We start from the raw sequence: 23454 nt of genomic DNA, 5'->3' as shown, positions 1-23454 counted from the left end.
AACATAATTATGAACAGCCTGGATCAGAATCTTAACTTTTACCAGCCAGTCGAACACGCTGGATCCTGAAAAGGTTCCAGTACAACTGACCATATTCAAGCGGTACTCTCACTAATACAGACATGCACGGGGTATCACATCGCACTTGACATGAGCCTCACAGACTACCAGGAGACGTTGGACACGATCGAAACCTGGGCAGTAATGAGGGCGACGAAGAGAGCTCGCACTGACTGCAGATATACTAACTTACATGAACAAGAAAGCCATTCTGCATTTGAAAATAGAAGAAGACTGCATCACTAGAAATATTCTCGCGAGAGGAAGCGTGAGACGAGGGGACACACTACCACTCTAGTTATTCATTGTGGCTCTGGAAGATGTGTTCAAGTGTCTATGTTGCGAACAGGAAGTTCTCAACATAGCCGGCCGCAGTGACCGAGCGGTTCTAGGTGCTTCAGTCTGAAACCCCCGCGACCGCTACGGTCGCAGGTTCGAATCCTGCCTCGGGCATGGATGTCTGTAATGTCCTTAGGTTAGTTAGGTTTAAGTAGTTCTAAGTCTAGGGCACTGATGACCTCGGATGTTGAGTCCCATAGTGCTCAGAGCCATTTGAACCATTTGTTATAGAGAACAAGTGAAAGAGAAGTTTCAGACGAGAAGGAGAGACGACATTGAACGGCATATGGGAAAAAATTGGATCCTATCGAACCAGAAAAGACCGACATGGAAATTTTTTGGAAGACGTATATGTCCAGGAATAATATCATCCAGTGCCTGAAGAAGAAGAAGAAGAAGAAGAAGACGGTTTGATATTTTCAATAGAGTTGCTTCTTTGGTTAGATTATAAATGGGACAGATAGGGAATTAAAGGTGCTTAAATGCTGTTATGGCTTCCACGCAATAAAAAAGGCACTGAAATCGAAAAGGTTAACCCTGGTTTCCGAAGTATATAATCTCATTTACCTTTCCTCGCAACTTTTAAATTCGAGATCGATGTGGATGAGGTCAGGACAATACGAAACTTCCGATGTGGTTGGCATGTTGTTGAGAGCCAAACGCCAATGGTTTACTTGAGATGACGTCTGACACTGGCATAAAATCTTCCTGAAACAATCTGTGCTGTCAGCAAGTAGCTGGGCCATTCCTTTTTGGAGTAAAGTAAGCACACCGGACATAAATATCATTTCTGTCCAGTATACATCACATACCACTGCAAGGTCAAGTTTCTTAACGCAGGAAATTGCATACCACCGAGGGATAAACGTATGAACTTGGATTCAGCTGGTTATGTTTCTCCAGTTCTCGAGTAGGAAGCTTTGGGACTCTCGGAAAGGTTCTGGGGAAGCTCAGGGCAGCAGACGTGCTAATGGACTCAGCTTGGAGAGGAAGATAGTCTGCAAGTTTCTTCACATATGCCACATCCAGCAAAAGCCACTTGTTGATCTCCCAGCGCTACCAAACTGTAAAGATACTGACTGCTGCATTGCACCTGCTGTTTCAGATAGCCCGGACATTTTGTGTAGAATTCAGATTGGGTGATCTGGAGGGCCAGTCGAAGTGCAATGATGTGTCCAAGTGTCTGACAAACCAGGAACGTATGCTGTGCAGACCTGTAAACACATCTATTGTTATAAGGGAAGACAAGGATGTCCGTTGCATATTGGACCATGAAGATGTAGATGCTAGGAAACAAGTGGTCCACGACAATGTACTGTAACGGCGTAACAGCATCGACAGGGGGGACCGCAGCTCTCCATGGGATTTACACCGCAGGAGGAAGGCGCAGGAAAGTCCATTCGCTGAGTACCTTCTTATTCCAAAAGGCCCTCCACCTGCGGTGTTCGATGCGGTCGCACATTGTCGTCCATAAAAATGAAGTCAGGGTTAAAAACTCCCCTGAAAAGACCTGCACATGGCAGGAGTACTTATCACAATAACACCGAATGGTGAGTGTGCGGCGGGGCGGGTTTTAAAATGTTTGCTCGTTCGTCTTACTGTTCACTGCAAAAGTTCCACCTACCTCAGTACGGCGGCAAATCACCAGCCCGTTTCTCTGCATACGTAGATACTGCGCTGACGACGTAAAAGCAGCGTGAATACTTACGTTGCTAAGTCTGCGTAAACTCTGGTGGCAAGCTATCCTGTAAATATCTTATAATAAATTTCGGACAGAAAGTGGTTGCTTCGTTCTCTCAGTAAAATGTCAAAATTCTGAAACGAGTCTTTTATTCCATATCAGTTTAAAAAAAACTACCTGCCATCAGGCCACATGTAATTAGCGAACAACGCCACTGCCCTCAGTTCACATTCCATGCAACCCACTACACACGTAAGGCAGCCAGAAATGTTCTTAAGTCCAATCCGAAAAATTACGCGATTTCACAGTCAATACTCCTCTACTATATCCGAGTTTCACTCTCGATCCTTTTCAGTGGATTTCTATTAAAGAAATTGCTCGCTAAATATTCCATATACGGATATGAAACATGTCACTCGGAATTTTACAAAGGCCGAAAGTTCACACGCGTTTATCTTTCAAACAGAACAATTCAAAAACTTCCAAACTTCACAAAACTGTCCGTAAATGCAACTGCTTCTACGACAACAAAATCTGGACGCGAAATACCAATAGCTTCTTCGTTTTACGCATTATGCAGACGGACAGGTTCAACGTGACCTGCCCCTTCCACAGCCTATAACTACCTGCAGTGCGCGGGAAATTCTAAACTCTGATTGGTTGATCAAAATGACCAGCTAATCAGAACAACCTTTCGAGATCATTCTCGCGCCAAAACTGTCCTACGCCAATCACTATTCCCAGTTGCATTCACATCATTCCAATATGCAAATATTAATATAATGTTTAACAAAATCAAACGAAAAGAAAACTAATCTGGAAATTTATTTAAAAAACTGTTATTCTGCAGACGGCTCTTCTGGCTGCCTTCTTACAATAGCAAGTACTCTTAGACATACGTCATCAGCAATGAGCGGAAAACACAACTTTCCCACTACACATTTATGTAATGTGGTACAAAATACAATATTGAATTTCTATGTATGTCCCACTTACATACTCTCACTCATTCTCCTTCATTCCACAACATCAAAATAAATAGATATTAATTAAATAATGATCTTTTCTGGATTTTTTATTATAGAAGTGAAAAGTACTTAACGTCTTTAATATGAAAATCCAAATAAATTGCCCTGACATTTTGTGAATTCCAGTAAGCATTACAAATGATACTAAAAGACAAACTGTTATTATTCCTAACTGAGTTTTTCAGTCTAAGTGTCGGTTTGGGGTGTTTTAGGTACGTAACTCTGAAAGTATTACAGATAGAAGGCTGAAATTCTTATACCATATTCACTTGAATAGTAAAAGGCAGTGTATCGACATAAAGCAATATTAAATAAAATTTAATATAGTTTACTTAGATTTTAGGAGTTTGAATATTCAGTTGTTTGAAGTGACAGTGATACCGCTTCCCAAGGCTAGCATAGCGACAGGTGCGAACGAGTCTTTGCTAAGACAACTGGCTGTGTCCTTCACAGCCAACGGCTCCAATCGTACGGGCTGTTCTGGAAAGCAGCTTATTGCAATATAGTTAACGTGTATTGACTCACGACGTTACAAGTGTACCACGTTCAAAGATACAGCACACTTACGCAGTATAATGCATTCCAAAGCCACCAAACAGTCATGTCCAGCATCGTTCCTGGGTCATTCCTTGTTCACCTCTCTCTCCTTATAAGGATCAGCTCTGTCCTAAGAGGAGCATGAGTCCTACTCCACATTAGTATAGTCCATATTCTCTTGGCACTACTCTAAACGGTGCCACCAATACGCAAGTGTCAACAAAACGCCGTACGTATTGGACGTCCAGCAAAGACGCCAACCCCCTTGCATTTGCCGTGCCACAGTGGAGTGTGAGATTGCCTGCCTTCCAATCCTGTTAAATATTGTTGCAATTACATCCGCTGTGTGACAGAGGTCCCTTCTTGCCCGTCGCACAGTGTAGCGGTCATCTACAGCTGTAGTTGATCATGGGCGACAACGCCCTCTCCTTCGGACAACAGTGCTTGTAGTTCTGAATGCTGCCAAAGCGCAAGAGACAATGCTCACCGAAAGCACTCTTCGTGTTTCGTCCTCTCTCCAGTTTCCCTACTCGTCTTCTCTATGTGAAGTCATCCTAATTTTTTTCCCCAGGCCATGTTCCATTCAACTGCCTCAGTGGCGGCGCCAGCCGCATTTGGTGGTTTAGACACACTGACATTACGCTGTGTGACGTCAAGTTTTCCGTGCATGACAGAGACCTCTAGTACTATGATCCGGCATTTTTGTTCATTCATTCACTGATTCAATTATTAATAAATTACGAAGGTCGTTAAATTACTAATGCAACACTTTTTTTTCTGAAACCCACTTCGTTGTATTCAGGATTCTAATACAGTATATTATTCCTCACCCTTATTTAACAACATACTCTCCGTTCAATGCGATGACCTTACCCACCTTGTTAGGAGGGGCTGTATGCCCACATGGTACCACTGTACTGGTCGACGTCGGAGGTAACGTCTTGCTACATCAGTAATTTCTCTATCATCCACTTACTGCTTCCCGCAGGGTGCCTCTTTCATTGGGCCACACAGATGGAACTTGGAGGTTGCGAGATCTGGGACGTAGGGTAAATGGAAAAGAAGAGTCCAATGAAGTTTTGTGAGCTTCTCTCAGTTGCGCAATTTGTGTCGTGGAGAAGGTGCGGTTCGTTTGCAAGGAAGACATCAAACAGAATAACTATACAATGAAGGCTTTCACGACCGGATGGTATTGTTGTTGACAATTCTTCCGGGTTGTATGGCCGTGGTCCATGGAATTCTTCTATTCCTAACGTTTCGTCCAATACTATGTTGGACATTCTCTGAGTTTTGGCTGGTCCTGCTGAGTCCCACCGACTGGTAGGAGCAGCCATACTTCGGAAGATGTCCAACGTAGTGTTGGACGAAACGGCAGGAATATAAGAATTCCATGGACCACGGCCATATAACCCGGAAGATTTATCAACAACAAACAGAACAACTCCTTCAGAGTCCCAGAAGACGTTCGCCATGACTTCACCAACAGAGGGTGCAGCTTTGAACTTTTTTTCGGAGGAGAGGTAGTGTGGCGACATTTCATGGATTGCCCTTTTGCTCCCAGTTGGAAATCATGAACTGGTGACTATGTTCGACAAGAAATTATCACTATCCCCCTTGTAACGCGCACGGAATAGTACTCCTTCCGTGCTCCTTGTGTCACGAGGGGTGGCTAGGAACCTCAGACTACCACAACTGGTGGACGATTGTGTCAGCACAACCAACAAAGACAACCAGTTTTGCTACGAGATGTTTGATTGTCATCCGTCGATCACCTCAAGCAAGATTTTCCACACCTTCCATATTGCAGGAGTCACAGATTTGTTCGGTGGGCCGGCACGCGGATGGGTTTGCGCGACCCTGTTGCGATGATGACAGAGACCTCGCCCAACGACTCACCGCGCTTTTGCTCACTGCCAGGTCTCTGTAGATATTCTGCAGCTGCCAACGAATATGTGTGATGACCTGGCTTTCCCCCAAAAGGAACTCAATAATAACTGTAGCTCTCTTCTTGGAAAGCATCTCTGTTGCAGACGCCACTTTGTAGGCTACGTATAGCTTCGCCATCTGTCGGAACTTCATGAAATTATTACGGCAGTAGCGAGAATATGTCAGATGCGCTGCAACAAATTTCGCATTTTTTCACCCGAAACTAGAGGAGGAACAATAGTGTTCCATTATTTATTGAACGCTCCTTTTATATATACATTCGCCATGGCATACTACCCACAAGTTCATCAACGCACTGTTGGTCCAGATTGTCCCACTCCTGAACGGCGATTCGGCGTAGATCCCTCAGAGTGATTGGTGGGTCACTTTGTCAATAAACAGCCCTTTACATCTATCCCAGGCATGTTCGATAGGGTACATGTCTGGAGAGCACACTGGCCATTGTAGTCGAGCGATGCCGTTATCCTGAAGGAAGTCATTCACAAAACGTGCGCGATGGCGGGGGCGACCTGTCGTCCATGAAGACACATGCCTCGCCAATATGCTGCCGATATGGTTGCACTATCGTACAGCCGTTACGGCGGCTTCCATAACCACCAACGGCGTACTTCGGCCCCTACATAATGCCACCCCAAAACAGCAGGAGACTTCCACCTTGCTGCACTCGCTGGACAGTGTGTCTAAGGCGTTCATCCTAACTGGGTTGCCTCTGAACACGTCTCCGACGATTGTCTGGTTGAAGGCACATGCGACACTCATCGGTGAAGAGAACGTGATGCCAATCCTGAGCAGTCCCTTCGGCATGTTGTTGGGCCCATCTGTAGAGCACTGCATAATGTCGTGGTTGCAAAGATGGACCTAGCCATGGACGTCGGGAGTGAAGTTGCGCATCATGCAGACTAGTGTGCACAGTTTAAGTCGTAACACGACGTCCTGTGGCTAAACGAAAAGCATTATTCAATATGGTGGCATTGCTGTCAGGATTCCTCCGAGCCATAATCCGTAGGAAGCGGTCAGCAACTGCATAGTAGTCCTTGGACTGCCTGAACGAGGCATGTCATAGACAGTTCCTGTGTCTCTGTATCACCTCCATGTCCGAACAACATCGCCTTCTTTCATTCCGAGATGCCGGGACACGTCCCTTGTCGAGAGCCCTTCCTGGCACAAAGTAACAATGCGGACGCTGTCGAACCGCAGTATTGAGCGCCTAGGCATGGTTGAACTACAGACACCATGAGCCATGTACCTCTTCCTGGTGGAATGGCTGTAACTGATCTGCTGTCGGACCCCCTCCGTCTAACAGACTTTGCTGATGCATCGTTGTTTACTTCTTTGGGCGGGTTTAGTGACATCTCTGAGCAGTCAAAGGGACTGTGTCTGTGATACAATATCCACAGTCTACGTCTGTCTTCAGCAGTTCTCAGAACTGGAGTGATGAAAAACTTTTGTTGATATATATAACCACATCAGCATCAGCTAAGGCCTGAAGCAACGAAACTAGTAGCCATAGAATAAATGACATTATATGGACGGTTGTAGGTGTTCCATTTTCTTACATACGTGAACGGCTGAAGTCCTCCAGACCTCCAATCACAAGGATGGACGGGATAGATATATAGAAAGAAATTATATATATATATATATATATATATATATATATATATATATATAATTTTTTTCTATGTCCATCCTGTCCATCCTTGTGATTGGAGATCTAGAGGACTTATGTAAGAAAATGAACACGTACAGTCGTTTTTATGATGTCATTTATTGTATGACTATCAGATTTGGTGCTTCAGTGCGCTGTCTTCAGGTTGACGTGGTTAAGAACATCCATATAAACGACGCATCAGTGGTCAACATCTGTAACTGGCTTTCGCAGACCACCTATAACTGTGATGTCTCTCCAGCCATCAACTATAGTTGATGGTTAGAGATACGATCATTGGCGATGATGTGGAGCAGCTGAACAGCGAAATTCTGCAAGACCCGCTGCAGTGTCGGAACATCGATTCTGTCGATGACATCCTGAATGGCCGTTTTCAGCTGAGCAATGGTTTGGGGGCTATTGTTTTACACCTTGTCTTTAATATACCCGCACGAAAGGTAGTCGCATGTGTTCAGATCCAGAGAATATGGCGACCAATCGAGCCAAATGCCAGTGGTATCTTGGTATTCCAGAGCCAGAATGATGTCCCCACAAGTGCTCCTCCAGGACATCACTCTCAGGCTTCGATGTGGTCGAGCTCCGTCTTGCATGAACCAAATCCAAATCAGGGTCAGTTTGGATATTGGGGATGGAAACGTGTTCCAAAATATTTATGTACCATTCAGTAGTCACCGTGCATCAAAGAACATGGCACCAACTATTCCGTGACTATTGCACACCACACAGTCAACTGTTGAGGGTGAAGAGACTCCTAGATCGTGAAATGCTGATTCTCAGTCCCGTAAATGCGCCAAGTTTGCTTATTGACGAACCCTTCCAAATGAAAGTGGGCTTCGTCGCTAAACCATACCATACTGCGGATACTAATTCCCACCATGCCCGGCGGCCAACCGAGCAGTTTGGACGTCCTAACGCAAACCGTTCAGAAGTCACGACGATTTCATTTGATACAGTTCAGTAATCGTCACCCTGTATTTTCCCTTTCTTTCAACAGCTTCTCCCCAAGTGCTCCTCCAGGACATCACTCTCAGGCTTCGATGTGGTCCAGCTCCGTCTTGCATGAACCACGTCCAAATCAGGGTCACTTTGGATAATGGGGATGAAAACGTCTTCCAGAATATTTATGTACCATTCAGTAGTCACCATGCCCTCGAAGAACATCGCACCGACTATTCTGTCACTAGACATTGCACACAGTCACCCGTTGAGGGTGAAGAGACTTCTCGATCGTGAAATGCTGATTGTCAGTCTCTTAAATGCGCCAATTTTGCTTATTGACGAACCCTTCCAAATGAAAGTGGGCTTCGTCGCTAAACCATACCATACTGCGCATACTAATTCCCACCATGCCCGGCGGCCAACCGAGCAGTTTGGACGTCCTAACGCAAACCGTTCAGAAGTTGTGACGGTTTTATTTCACACAGTTCAGTAATCGTCACCTTGTATTTTCCCTTTCTTTCAACAGCTTCCTGCTGCTGGGCCAGCGGTAGAGAGACGCAGACATAACGCCACGTGACGTCCGGCTTTCTGTGCGTGACAGAGAGACTTCTAGCACTATTCTCCCACTCTTTCATTCATTCATTCACTCACTCATTCATCAGTTCTTAATGCTACTTTACTTTCCCCTATCCCGTTATTATGTTTTGCAGGGCAGTGTATCTGTGAGTAGTGTAAGAGGTGCAAGGTAAAAAGTTTATGAACACCAATTAAGAAGATAATAACTGTACTGGGAGAGCAGATAAGAACTTGCACTCAGACGGCAGTTACTGCTCTGTTTTTCTAGCTCTCGACTAGGAAGCCGCGCCGTCCTTCGTCCGCCAAAGGATTCCGCAGTGAAAGTGCAGTTCGCACGCTCGGACAGATAAGGACAAGGAGGCCTATCTGGACTCCAGTCGCGCACTGGCCGCACGAATTCCTTTCTAAAGCGACGCTGGATATCTGGGGCAGTCCGGTGGTCAACTGGTCTCGGCTGTCTAGGAGATGCCGTCCCGGCGTCATCGCGGGCGACTCGAGTCGCTCCAGAATCCCAAACGACCTCGCCCCCACTCCAGCGGCGTTTGTTCCAGTGCAAGTGATCGGTATATATACCGCCGAAGGCGACGAGACAGGCACATCAGTTCCAGTCCTCTGGAAGAAGAGGACTCAGGGTACCGTCAAGGATCCACCGTCAGGACTACGAGGATCGTCATGAGGACCACAGCACTGGTAAGCGTCCGAAAACACTCCGTGTGAACTACCACAGGGCTCAATACTGGAACCTAAGTTATCTCTGATTTCTCTGGCCGCTTGTGTGAGTTCCTCACTATCAAAAAAGTAGCATCAAAGTTAAAAGATATTCGTTTGGGCATCTCATTGGAGCAGACTACCGTTTTATTTTTACGGTTATGTCGTAAGAGATGTTCAGTTGCGTATCACAGGGATTAAAATGAGGCTCATGTCTCTCGTTGTTGCCCCGTTCTGCACGAAGGCACTCGGAATTCGGCGGAAATTAACTAAATTGTTACCCGCTGTCCTTTTGTCGTCAGTTTCTCCTTGGAAGAAAACATCCGGTCAGACTCAGCTCACTACTTGAGGCAAAAATTCAGGCCTACAGAATTTCATTAAAGTCGTGATTCGTCTTATTTTTGATTGTAAATCACACTTTTTATCCTGTTTATTTGAAGGACAATGAGTGCTTCTTCACGATAATAACGTGTCGCATAGCGCAAGAATACTCAGATGCGTCCCTACCCTACAAGAAGAATACGAGAGAGCGATGTATTAATCTGCCATGATCGCCATTTGCCGGAAAGAAAAAGAAAATACCTTAGAAGTTTTTAAACATTGTTGAAAATTATTAAAAAACATCTCTTTTCTTCCAGGAGTGCTAGTTCTGCAAGGTTCGCAGGAGAGCTTCTGTGAAGTTTGGAGACGAGGTAGTGGCGGAATTAAAGCTGTGAGGACGGGGTGCGAATCGTGCTTGGGTAGCTCAGTTGGTACAGCTCTTGCCCGCGGAAGGCAAAGGTCCCGAGTTCGAGTATCGGTCCGGCACACAGTTTTCATCGGCCAGGAAGTTTCATATCAGCGCACACACCGCTGTAGAGTGAAAATTTCATTCTATCTACGTACATACTCCGCAACCCGCCGTACGATGCATGGCGGAGGGTACGCAGTACCACAACTAGTCATTTCCTTTCCTGGTCCTCTCACAGTCAAAGTGAGGGAAAAATTACTGTCTGTGCGTTTCCGTATGAGCCCCAGTTTCCCGTGACATACGTTATGGTACTTGCGCGAAATACATGATGACGGCAGTCAGCTTCAAATGCTGGTTCCTTAAATTTTCTCCGTAGTGTTTCTCGAATCGAACGTCGCCTTTCCTCCAGGTATTTCCATTTGAGCTCCCGAAGCATCTCCGGAACACTTGCATGTTTTTTGAACCCGCCAGTAACAAATCTAGCAGCCCACCTCTCAACTGCTTCAGTGTCCTTGTTTAATCCGACCTTATGCGGATCCAAAAAACTCGAGCACCACTCAAGAATAGGTCGCATTAGCGTCGTATTTGCGATCTCCCTTAAAGATGAACCACGCTTTCCTAAAATTCTTCCAATAAACGGAAGTCGACCATTCACCTTCCCTTTCACAAACTTGACAACCTCTTTTCATTTCATATCGCTTGCAACTTTACTCCCAGATATTTAAAGGATTTTACTGTGTCAAGCAGGACAGTAGGGATGCTGTGTTCGAACATTACGTGTTTGTTTTTACTGTCCATCCTCATTATCCCACGTTTTCGTAAATTTAGATCTGGCTTCGCTTCACCACACCAAATCAGACATTTTGTACATGTGATCTTGCATTCTCCTAGAGTCACTGAACTTCGACACTTTCCCATATACCACAAATTATCAGCAAACAACCGCTGATCGCTCTCCACCCTGTCCACCAAATCATTTACGTGGAAACCGAACAGTGCGTATCGCAGCTGAAGACTGCTCCGTTCACAACTTTAGGTTAAGTGTGTGCACTTGCCATACGTTATGATGGAATGAATTAATTTTGATGTATTTTGGATGCGATGAGCAAAAAACACATATATTTCCGCATTTTGAAGTAAAACAGTGGTGGACTTTACGGAGATGAAAAATCGTGTGCTGATCAGTGTATGAATCCTGTCGGCTCTGTCTAGTTCTGTATTGATGCTGTCCGTAAAGTCTTCAGAGTATCTTTTAATGAGTACAATCAATGTGTCTGCATATGCGGGTCGGTACAAACACCTGATATTAATCAGAGCCCATCGACCCGAGTTACTCTTGTCCATATTAGTTTGCAGTCGCATTCATTTTGGATCCTGATAAACGTAATGTTGTTATAAAGTCCCCCCCCCCTCTCCTCCTAAAACTAAGCTAAAGTCGGTCCGAACAGGCCATGAAGGCCCAACGGTACCGACCGGCCGCCGTGTCATGCTCGACCCACAGGCTGGATATGGAGGGGCATGTGGTCAGCACACCGCTCTCCCGGCCGTATGTCATTTCCGAGACGGGAGCCGCTACTTCTCAGCTAAGCAGCTCCTCAATTTGGCTCACAAGGGCTGAGTGCACCCCACAGACCGAATGTTAACCCCCCCCCCCTTCCCCCTCCAAGTGTTAACTCAGCCCGACAGAGCTTTACTTCGGTGATGTGACGGGTACCGGTGTTACCACTGCAGCAATGTCGTTGCACCCCCTCCCCCCCTTCCTCCTATAGATTCTAAAACATCTTTGCAACATAGGTGCCACAGCTTGTCCAGAACTTCACTACTCTCTCCTTAGAGTTTTAACCATCTCTCAGTTCTTAGTACGATGTGGGCGGTGACTCGGTCATTCGAGAGATGTGATCGCTGGGACTTTGTGTGTACGTTTCGTTAGTTAACAACTAACACTTTGAGATTCGCCAGATGTTTTGAGTGGGTGAGCGAAATGGAAAATATGCTGGCGAGAGCAACAACCGGACACATTCCGGATGGAGGTGAGTCAGGACATGGCACGCAAATTGGTGTCTTACATTATGTTGTTGAAAGTTAGGCTCAAAGAGCTGTAGAAGGTAGGACGGAGACACCGATCTTAATCTCCTCTCTGCTACAGACGTGCCGAGGGCAACACTTGTTATGACCGTACTGCTCGCCAAATGCTGGTGTCTGCACTAAGAAAAATGGTTCAAATGGCTCTGAGCACTATGCGACTTAACTTCTGAGGTCATCAGTCGCCTAGAACGTAGAACTAATTAAACATAACTAACCTAAGGACATCACACACAGCCATGCCCGAGGCAGGATTCGAACCTGCGACCGTAGCGGCCACGCGGTTCCAGACTGAAGCGCCTAGAACCGCTCGACCACACAGGCCGGCTCTGCACTAAGGGACGACGTTGCGGCCGATACGAAATACTTATTATCCGAATTTCTCGCAAACTATGAGGTGAAAAAAAAATTATTTTTGCACGACATATAGTCTGACATCTTTACGTGATAGAGAACTGAATTTCTTTTCGGTATCCGTCATAGTTACTGCGGAGCATTAAATTAAGTAAACCATTGCACGAACTCATACATTGAAGGAAATGAAACGTAGATAAGACGTCGAAATCTTACTTAAAATTGAGAGCAGAATCATATCTCATTTCGTCGTCGTGTTATTGGGTTTTATATCAGGTGGATCATCACTCGCGTTTCACCTATTCAGGTCCTTGCTCATCTCGAATCATGCGGTCATATCAATTTCATGTTTCACAAACGACTCAGAATATCGAAACTAGTTTTTTATTCCCCGAGGTATGGAAGTACCTCGTCCGCAGCAGTGACGTGGGCGCCTCAGAATGAGACAGACTCCCATATCACTATAGGAAAATCCAAGCGGCCCACGTACACACATCCATAGCACGTTGGGGCGTGAATACACGTCCACAGTGGCGACAGCGTTGATACGGCTGTAACGTAACACTGCCGGTCATGCGAAACAGAGTTGGTCGTGTGTGTACCCAGTGGCACACCAAACCGTCACGCCATACGACGACGTTGAATGCAGTCTGCCAACAAAACGTTCTTTCTTGTCAGGGTCTCCTCAGTCGTATACATGCATTACTGCGGCCTCTGGAAAGACGACGTGATGCCTCTCGTATGTTCAGTTGTGTTGTTGGACACACCCCCTTTAACGCAGCTCTCACTGCTGCCCCGCTGAGGGAAGCAGCAATGCGTGGATGTTTGTCCTTCTGCAACCAATACCATTTAAATGTACTTCTTGTGGTTGTACAACGCGCTGCAGACGAGCAAACAAACTCTCCTGTGGTGCTCTAGCCGCTTAGCGCCGTCGAGCCGTGGCAGACGTTAGCTAAAAAAAAATGGTTCAAGTGGCTCTGAGCACTATGGGACTTAACATCTGTGGTCATCAGTCCCCTAGAACTTAGAACTACTTAAACCTAACTAACCTAAGGACATCACACACATCTATGCCCGAGCCAGGATTCGAACCTGCGACGTGGCGGTCGCGCGGTTCCTGACTGTAGCGCCTAGAACCGCTCGGACACACCGGCCGGCTTCTTACAAGCAACCAACGCTCAAATGCGCTCTTTGCATAATAAACCAGTAGTGTAATATTTCCATATTCACAGAATTTAGGCGAAGTTACGTTTACTAACATGTGTTGTTGTGCTGAAATTATAAACATTAACACATACTCTTAAAATCTGTCCTTATGCTGACATTCCATGGCGCGCCCGACCTCACTGCACTGCCTGTATGGATCTACATCTACATTCATACTCCGCAAGTCACCCAACGGTGTGTGGCGGAGGGCACTTTACGTGCCACTGTCATTACCTCACTTTCCTGTTCCAGTCACGTATGGTTCGCGGGAAGAACGACTGCCGGAAAGCCTCCGTGCGCGCTCGAATCTCTCTAATTTTACATTAGTGATCTCCTCGGGAGAAATAAGTAGGGGGAAGAAATATATTCGATACCTCATCCAGAAACGCACCCTCTCGAAACCTGAACAGCAAGCTACACCGCGATGCAGAGCGCCTCTCTTGCAGAGTCTGCCACTTGAGTTTGCTAAACATCTCCGTAACGCTATCACGTTTTCCAAATAACCCTGTGACGAAACGCGCCGCTGTTCTTTGGATCTTCTCTATCTCCTCTGTCAACCCGACCTGGTACGGATCCCACACTGATGAGCAATACTCAAGTATAGGTCGAACGAGTGTTTTGTAAGCCACCTCCTTTGTTGATTGACTACATTTTCTAAGGACTGTCCCAATGAATCTCAACCTGGCACCCGCCTTACCAACAATTAATTTTGTATGATAATTCCACTTCAAATCGTTCCGCACGCATACTCCCAGATATTTTACAGAAGTAACTGCTACCAGTGTTTGTTCCGCTATCATATAATCATACAATAAAGGGTCCTTCTTTCTATGTATTCGCAATACATTACATTTGTCTATGTTAAGGGTCAGTTGCCACTCCCTGCACCAAGTGCCTATCCGCTGCAGATCTTCCTGAATTTCGCTGCAATTTTCTAATGATGCAACTTCTCTGTTTACTACAGCATCATCCGCGAAAAGCCGCATGGAACTTCCGACACTATCTACTAGGTCATTTATATATATATTGTGAAAAGCAATGGTCCCATAACACTCCCCTGTGGCACGCCAGAGGTTACTTTAACGTCTGTAGACTTCTCTCCATTGATAACAACATGCTGTGTTCTGTTTGCTAAAAACTCTTCAATCCAGCCACACAGCTGGTCTGATATTCCATAGGCTCTTACTTTGTTTATAAGGCGACAGTGCGGAACTGTATCGAACGCCTTCCGGAAGTCAAGGAAAATGGCATCTACCTGGGAGCCTGTATCTAATATTTTCTGGGTCTCATGGACAAATAAAGCGAGTTGGGTCTCACACGATCGCTATTTCTGGAATCCATGTTGATTCCTACAGAGCAGATTCTGGGTTTCCAGAAATGACATGATACGCGAGCAAAAAACATGTTCTAAAATTCTACAACAGATCGACGTCAGAGATATAGGTCTATAGTTTTGCGCATCTGCTCGACGACCCTTCTTGAAGACTGGGACTATCTGTGCTCTTTTCCAACCATTTGGAACCTTCCGTTCCTCTAGACACTTGCGGCACACTGCTGTTAGAAGGGGGGCAAGTTCTTTCGCGTACTCCGTGTAGAATCGAATTGGTATCCCGTCAGGTCCAGTGGACTTTCCTCTGTTGAGTGATTTCAGTTGCTATTCTGTTTCTTGGACACTTATTTCGATGTCAGCCATTTTTTCGTTCGTGCGAGGATTTAGAGAAGGAACTTGAGTGCGGTCTTCCTCTGTAAAACAGCTTTGGAAAAAGGTGTTTAGTATTTCAGCTTTACGCGTGTCATCCTCTGTTTCAATGCCATCATCACCCCAGAGTGTCTGGACATGCTGTTTCGAGCCACCTCTTGATTTATCGTAAGACCAGAACTTCCTAGGATTTTCTGTCAAGTCGGTACATAGAATTTTACTTTCGAATTCACTGAACGCTTCACGCATAGCCCTCTTTACGATAACTTTGAGATCGTTTAGCTTCTGTTTGTCTGAGAGGTTTTGGCTGCTTTTAAACTTGCAGTGAAGCTCTTTTTGCTTTCGCAGTAGTTTCCTAACTTTGTTGCTGCAAGCAAGGTACGTGACACGGTTGTACAGTCCAGCACACACAAGTGAGCAAGGTCTCCTCTCGGGCGCTAGTCGCTTAGGCCCGTTGAGATCCTGCATGAGGTCAGGCAGTACGATGTTGTTGCATGCTGTCTTCATATTGTTGCAATTTGGAAGATCAACAGTGTAACAGTGATCGACTGAGACAGCAGGTGCTTTCCAAAATACTTCTGCTTCTTTTTTGGGCAGAAACAGACTTCGCCGTTTTGCGTCGCAGCCATATGCAGAGGAGTGTGGATGTTGCAGGTTCTGGGATGGGCGCTGCTGGCGGCAGCTGTGGTTTACGCCGAGGAGGCTCCGGTCGCCAAGAAGGTTGACAAGCGGGGCATCTTCACCATCGGCAGCGGCCTCGGCCTAGGAGGCGGCTACGGTGGCGGCTACGGCTACGGCGGCGGCTATGGCGGCGGCTATGGCGGCGGATATGGGGGCGGATATGGGGGCGGATATGGAGGTGGATACGGAGGTGGATACGGAGGCGGCTACGGATATGGTCTGGGTAAGTAAACTAACAAATACAGAAGAAAGTAAGAGACTATCGTGGAGCTGTTAGACGACGATCAGTTTCGTTTCCAATAAAGGTGACGCTACAATAGTTGCGCTTGAAAATGAAAGCACTACTGCAGAAAAGTCATGACGTTTTCATTGCAACTGTATCCCCAGAAAAAAACATTCGATGGTGTAAATGGTGCAAGACCCTCGTAATCCCGAGAAAAATAGGAATATAACTGGAAGGAAAATCAGCATTGGGCGTATTTTGTTGTTTTATTGTCAGCAAAATCGATTTTCGGTCACTTGGTGACCATCCTCAGTGCTGTAATATGCAACTGAAATTGGTAGGCACTGCTATTAAGCTATAACCACAAGCTTAGAGCTAGTTTATGTGATCGCTCTAAGTTTGTGGTCGTAGCTTGATACCAGTGCCTACCAATTTCAGTTGTGGAACTTATCATGAAACTGGCTATACTTTAAGGACGTTGTTGCAGACAGTGCGATAATATGTTTTATACGCAAACATCCAGAGGTTGAATTTAACCAGTAGTTCCAGTTGGTATGAACCACAATCTCACACACTTTTCAGGAATGATAGTTTACTATGAAGGAGTAGATATCAAACCAGTAATCAAGCAAAAGCAAGTTATTTCGATCAGCCATTGGGCACAAGCAGTACTCGTACTGTAGTTATAGTTCTCTCACGTCCATTTTCCCACTCTTGCTTGCTGAGACGTAAAATCTTATGCATATATACTACACACATATCCATATAGCGAGTACCATTTTTTCCAGGGTTGCACCACTTTACATGCTCGAACGCCTTTTATAGGTCTGCATATCCGATGGAATTCTTGCTTCAGCTTACAATCTCAACAACAGAATAGCCTCTTGGGCGGCTTCACTTTTCCAAAAGCTAATTTGCTTCCATTACCAGACTTTTGTGAAAAGACGTGTCAGCCACTCAGCTGCTTTCTATGCACAAATGTAGAAATTATCCTGGCGGAAGTAAAGCCGTGAGGACGGGTCGTGAGTCGTGATTGGGCAGTTCAGTTGGCAAAGCGCTTGCCCGCGAAAGACAGAGGTCCCGAATTCGAGTTTCGGTCTGGCACAGAGTTTTGATCTGCCAGGAAGTTTCATATCAGCGCAAACTCCGTTGCAGAGTGAAAATTTCATTTTGTAAAAATTGTAGTTTACTCATTGTGAAAGACGTCTGTGGTACGAGACTTTTCAATTGCGTTATTAGACGATTTTCTCGCCGGCCGCGGTGGCCGAGCGGTTCTAGTCGCTTCAGTCCGGAACCGCGAGACTGCTACGGTCGCAGGTTCGAATCCTGCCTCGGGCATGGATGTGTGTGATGTCCTTAGGTTAGTTAGGTTTAAGTAGTTCTACGTTCTAGGGGACTGATGACCTCCGATGTTAAGTCCCATAGTGCTCAGAGCCATTTTCAACCACGATTTTCTCGCGTATCAGAAGCAATGTCGTTCAACATGTACTTGACATTTAAGTTAGAAATGCACGTGTATACTATGGAAATATGTATCGGTGCTGTCAGGTGGTACACTGCTATACAAGGGTGAGTCAAATGGAAACCTTAATTGCTTACTATTAAGCAGAATGACGTGTAACGCATGCATTGCGACGCTTCAAAAGTGCACGTATAGCTTGTGAGAAGAATTCTTTTGTTTATGAATACAACCACTCGCAAACTGAAGTTTTCAGTTCTTCATTCGTTCAGAAACGCTTGCTTTTCGCCGTTTATTTGAACCCTGCGAACACCCGAAAGACACTAGGAGGCGAGGTCAAATTTCATATCGTGTAAAGTTTGCTACTGTTGAACGGATATTTTAAGGACAAGCATCGACAAGTTGCAAGGAAACACCAACAATCGGGGTGACTCGTTAACTCCTAACTACAAGGCGAAGATCGATTCGTAGCAGATTTCATACAGCGTTCTAAAAATACGCCTTCGTCATCCAAAAGAGTGTTAGCACGAGCCTTCGTGCTGATGTCTGAGCGTAGATTTTGTTTCTTTCGGTTTGGCGACGAACTGTACGCCGTTCCTTGCTTGACCTATTCATCCAGGTCTCTTTTCCTCTAACGTATGCAGAAATCCATGAAGTTTTACTTGAAAACGATTCAGAAGTCCCTCATAGGCATCGAAGCGATGAATTATAAATTTAGCACTCAAATGACGTGACAGCCACCTTGCTTACACAGACAGGACAGTACTGCGTGCTCAACCAGCAACAGTATAAAAAATAGAGGCCATTTCTCCTACAATAATACGCATTCTCTCCTTCGCGAGCTCTTCTACTATTGTAGCGTTTTTTCGTCACTAAACGTTTTGCCTGGCCCGGGAGAGGATAATCTTCCACGAAATTTAAAGTTCCTGTACCACTCGTTATGACAGGAGTCAGGCAAGGAGTTGGGTTGTCCCCTGTCCTGTTCAACTTTGCCCTCGAGAAGATCGTACGCGAGACCTTCCAAGAGAACGAAGGGATTGAAATCGAAGGAAAGAGGCTGGCATACTTAGCCTATGCAGACGACATCTGTTTATTCTCTAGGTCGGAAGAGGAGTTGGAACAAATGACCAAAGCACTAAAGGAGGCTGCCAGCAAACTTGGGCTACACATAAACGAAGGCAAGACATAGTACCTCGTTATGACGCGTGGTCATTGTCAGACTGCTGGTCATCTACAATCACTGCAGGTTGGGGACCATTCCTACAAGAGAGTGCAAGAATTCAAATACCTAGGGGCACTTTTCACTGAGAACTCGTCATGTGAAGCAGAGATCAATGCCAGAATACAAGCAGGAAACCGATCTTACCACAGCCTAGCACAACTGCTTCGGTCCAAATATCTCTCCAGACAGTTCTAGATTCGACTGTACAAAACCATGATCCAGCCTGTTGTTCTATATGGCTGTGAGACATGGAGTATCCGGAAACAGGACTTCCATAAGCTCCTTGTTTTTGAGAGAAAAGTGCTTCGGAAGATCTTCGGTCCGGTTCTGGATGAAGATACAGGGGAATGGTGGATAAGATACAACCAAGAGCTTGAGCAACTATACCAGCAGCCAAATATAGCAGGAAATGTCAAAGCCAAAGGAATGCAGTGAGCCAGCAATGTGGCCCAGATGGAAGATCACAGATGGCCTCGGAAGCTCCTAGATTTCACACCTACAGGAAAAAGACCGCCAGGGAGACCCAAGAAGTGTTGGAGGGATGGACTCCATGAAGATTTAAACCAAGTGTCAATAGATGTGAAAGGATGGCGGATAGCAGCAATGGACATAATACAGTGGAGGAGGAAACTTGTAGATGCGTGCGGTCCACTGGGCCTGATCACGTAGTAGTAGTAGTAGTAGTAGTAGTAGTAGTGCCATCATACGCTTGCTGCAGTGGCACACAAGAATCGCCATACTGTGCTTTCACTGTGCGATGCATTTTCTCACATTTTACACCTTCACTACACAAACGCGGTGCAGGTCGACAGTTATATTTACATTGACTTAACTTCTTTCTCTGTGATGCAACAACAGGCTGGTAACTATCGGCCATTTGTCGAAACAAAAGGACAGCTGCTGCTAAATCGGTAGTACAACATTTAGAAATGTTATTAATTTCAAGGTATGCATGTGAATCGGCCTCTTATATCCTTAGTAACAGAAATGAGTATGCCAGAATCAACGGCATTACACTACTGGCCATTGAAATTGCTACACCACGACGATGACGTGCTACAGACGCGAAATTTAACAGACAGGAAAAAGATGTTGTAATATGCAAATGATTAGCTTTTTAGAGCATTCACACAAGGTTGGCGCCGGTGGCGACACCCACAACGTGCTGACACGAGGAAAGTTTCCAACCGATTTCTCATACAAAAACAGCAGTTGACCGGCTTTGCCTGGTGAAACGTTGTTGTGATGCCTCGTGTAAGGAGGAGAAATACGTATCATCACGTTTCCGACTTTGATAAAGGTCGGATTGTAGCCTATCGCGATTGCGGTTTATCGTATCGCGACATTGCTGCTCGCGTTGGTCGAGATCCAATGCCTGTTAGCAGAATATGTAATCGGTGGGTTCAGGAGGGTAATACGAAACGCCGTGCTGGATCCCAACGGCCTCTTATCACTAGCAGTCGAGATGACAGGCATCTCATTCGCATGGCTGTAACGGATCGTGCAGCCACGTCTCGATCCCTGAGTCAGCAGATGGGGACGTGTGCAAGACAATAACCATCTGCACGAACAGTTCGACGATATTTGCAGTAGCATGGACTATCAGCTGGGAGACCACGGCTGCGGTTACGCTTGACGCTGCATCACAGACAGGAGCACCTGCAATGGTGTACTCAACGACGAACCTGGGTGCACGAATGGCAAAATGTCATTTTTTCGGATGGATCTAAGTTCTGTTTACGGCATCATTTTGGTCGCATCCGTGTTTGGCGATATCGTGGTGAACGCACATTGGAAGCGTGTATTCGTCATCGCCATACTGGCGTATCACCCGGCGTGATGGTATGGGGTGTCATTGGTTACACGTCTCGGTCACCTCTTGTTCGCATTGATGGCACTTTGAACAGTGGACATTACATTTCACATGTGTTACGACCCGTGGCTCTACCCTTCATTCGATCCCTGCGAAACCCTACATTACAGCAGGATAATGCACGACCGCATGTTGCAGGTCCTGTACGGGCCTATCTGGGTACAGAAAATGTTCGACTACTGCCCTGGCCAGTACATTCTCCAGATCTCTCACCAACTGAAAACGTCTGGTCAATGGTGGCCGAGCAACTGGCTCGTCACAGTACGCCAGTCACTACTCATGATGAACTGTGGTATCGTGTTGGAGCTGCATGGGCAGCTGTACCTGTACACGCCATCCAAACTCTGTTTGACTCAATGCCCAGGAGTATCAAGGCCGTTATTACGGCCAGAGGTGATTCTTCTGATTTCTCAGGATCTATGCACCGAAATTGTGTGAAAATGTAATCAAATGTCAGTTCTAGTATAATAAATCTGTCCAATAGATACCCGTTTATCATCAGAATTTCTTCTTGGTGTAGCAATAATAATGTCCAGTAGTGTAGCTTGCTAGAGAAGCAACTGAGTTTTTGTATAATTAATTCATCTTTGTCTTGTCCACAGGTGGTGGTCTCTCCTCTGGTGCGATAGGAGGCGCAGTAATCAGTGGTGGCGGCTTGGGAGGCTCTTATGGTGGCGGCCTGGGATTAGCCGCAGGTGGTATCGGAGGCGGCATCGGAGGTGGAGCTGGTGGTCTGGCATTGGCTTCTGGAGGAGGACTGGGTCTCGCTGCTGGAGGCCTCGCAGGCGGTGCCGCCCTGGGTGGTGGAGCTGGCGCAGTGGGCGGAGTGTCTCAGACTGTCCTGAGAACAGTCACTGTCCCAGTACCTGTGCCACAGCCGGTCCCCGTACCGGTGTCCCGCCCCGTTCCCGTGTCCGTACCCGTACCCCAGCCGTACCCTGTCAGAGTCCCGGAACCGGTGCCTGTCAGAGTGCCTCAGCCGTACGCTGTCAGGGTACCACACCCCGTGCCCGTAGCAGTCGACCGCCCCGTTCCCGTCCCCGTACCCCAGCCCGTGCCTGTATCCCGACCGGTCCCCGTACCTGTACCGGTACCCCAGCCGTACCCCGTCAGGGTGCCCCACCCCGTGCCAGTCTCCGTCCCCCAGCCGTACCCCGTCCCCCAGCCCGTACCAGTGCCAGTGTCCACTGGCGTTAGCGCTGCTGTCGTGCCCATCGCTACCACCGGCATCATCGCCGGAGGTGGAGGACTCGGAGGCGGAATCGGAGGAGGATTTGGAGGCGGACTGGGAGGCGGCATCGGAGGCGGCTTGGGAGGCGGCCTGGGAGGCGGCCTGGGAGGCGGCTTGGGAGGAGGCTTGGGAGGCGGCCTAGGAGGCGGCGCTATCATCTCTGGAGGTGGAATCGGGGGCGGTCTTGGATATGGCTACGGAAGAGGTGGGCTCGCGTACGGAGGTGGTAGCCTCATCGGTGGCGGAATTGGTGGATCCTACGGAGGCGGTACCATCGTGAAGGTACTCCCGGCAGCCACCAGTTTCTCCTCGGGAGGCAGCTACGGCTCGCTCTACAAGACCTACCTCAAGCACTGACTGATCCATACACCATGAGATTCATGCCACATTTGACAACAGCACTGGATCTCTCTGGCACTAGAAACAATTCAAATTACTGTAACTAGCACAAGTTAGGCCTGCCAAATATTTCAGCAGCATGCATTAATTGTACTCCAGAGTACTGGAACTCCAGGTTTTCTTCCAGAAAGAAATTTGCTTAAACGTCACATCCCATGATCTCGGTTGTTGATGGGAGAATTGACGACATATAGTGTACATTTGAAATTCATACGGCATAAAGTCCGCCAAATTTTCAGTCATAACAGGAGTGAAATAGCGATTTTTGTGGCCAGTAAATCGTCTTGATGTCTTAGGGTACGGAAAAAAAATCGCGAGGCGATTCCCAATGCTGTTGTCCAGAACTGAGTTGACGACATTTTGCATATATATTTCACTACTAACACAGCGATTCATTTTGCAATTTCGTTTATAATAACTGTACGATACTTCATTATTTTCTACATGTATCTATTTATGTGTGACGCACAGAATAAAATAAAGTTTATGAGCTTTGTACCAAAAGCATTTGTTATTGTGCTCCCTATATTACAACCGACATTCTTGCCTGTGAACTTACGCAGTACTGTTGTCACAACGATTTCATGACAAACAGAAGTTCTATAGTGTACGGAACAAATAAGCGAATTGTTTCTCTCCTACAAAACAAGAAATTGGCTGTGTTTGTCAGTCTCATCATTTATTAACAGCGCCGGATTCTCTTCTCCATTGATGACAATGCACAACGCTAATTTACCTTCAGTTATGACAGGCCTAAATGAGAACAAAGGATGCACTTTGTGATCAAAAATATCATGACACGCTATGTAAT

At 46.3% G+C, this 23454-nt stretch overlaps 1 protein-coding gene across 1 annotated transcript; it reads left to right on the top strand.

The window, feature by feature from the left end:
* The first annotated feature begins 726 nt into the window (after window positions 1-726).
* LOC124716691 (elastin-like) lies at window positions 727-22601 on the top strand. The gene is made up of 4 exons (XM_047243231.1): window positions 727-807; window positions 9045-9332; window positions 16210-16459; window positions 21616-22601. Exons 1-4 carry the CDS (start codon window positions 727-729, stop codon window positions 22599-22601), a joined length of 1605 nt encoding a protein of 534 aa, XP_047099187.1.
* The last annotated feature ends 853 nt before the right edge of the window (window positions 22602-23454 follow it).

Source organism: Schistocerca piceifrons, chromosome 9 (assembly GCF_021461385.2).
Source record: "Schistocerca piceifrons isolate TAMUIC-IGC-003096 chromosome 9, iqSchPice1.1, whole genome shotgun sequence".
Classification (NCBI taxonomy): domain Eukaryota; kingdom Metazoa; phylum Arthropoda; class Insecta; order Orthoptera; family Acrididae; genus Schistocerca; species Schistocerca piceifrons.
This window is presented reverse-complemented; position numbering and strand designations above follow the sequence as displayed.

Coding starts and splice junctions, on each gene's coding strand:
- LOC124716691 (XM_047243231.1), top strand. CDS start 727: ATGGAAATTTTTTGGAAGACGTATATGTCCAGGAATAATATCATCCAG. Junction 808..9,044: donor AGAAGAAGAAGAAGAAGACG/GTTTGATATTTT, acceptor CTGTTTTTCTAG/CTCTCGACTAGGAAGCCGCG. Junction 9,333..16,209: donor CGGCGTTTGTTCCAGTGCAA/GTGATCGGTATA, acceptor TGGATGTTGCAG/GTTCTGGGATGGGCGCTGCT.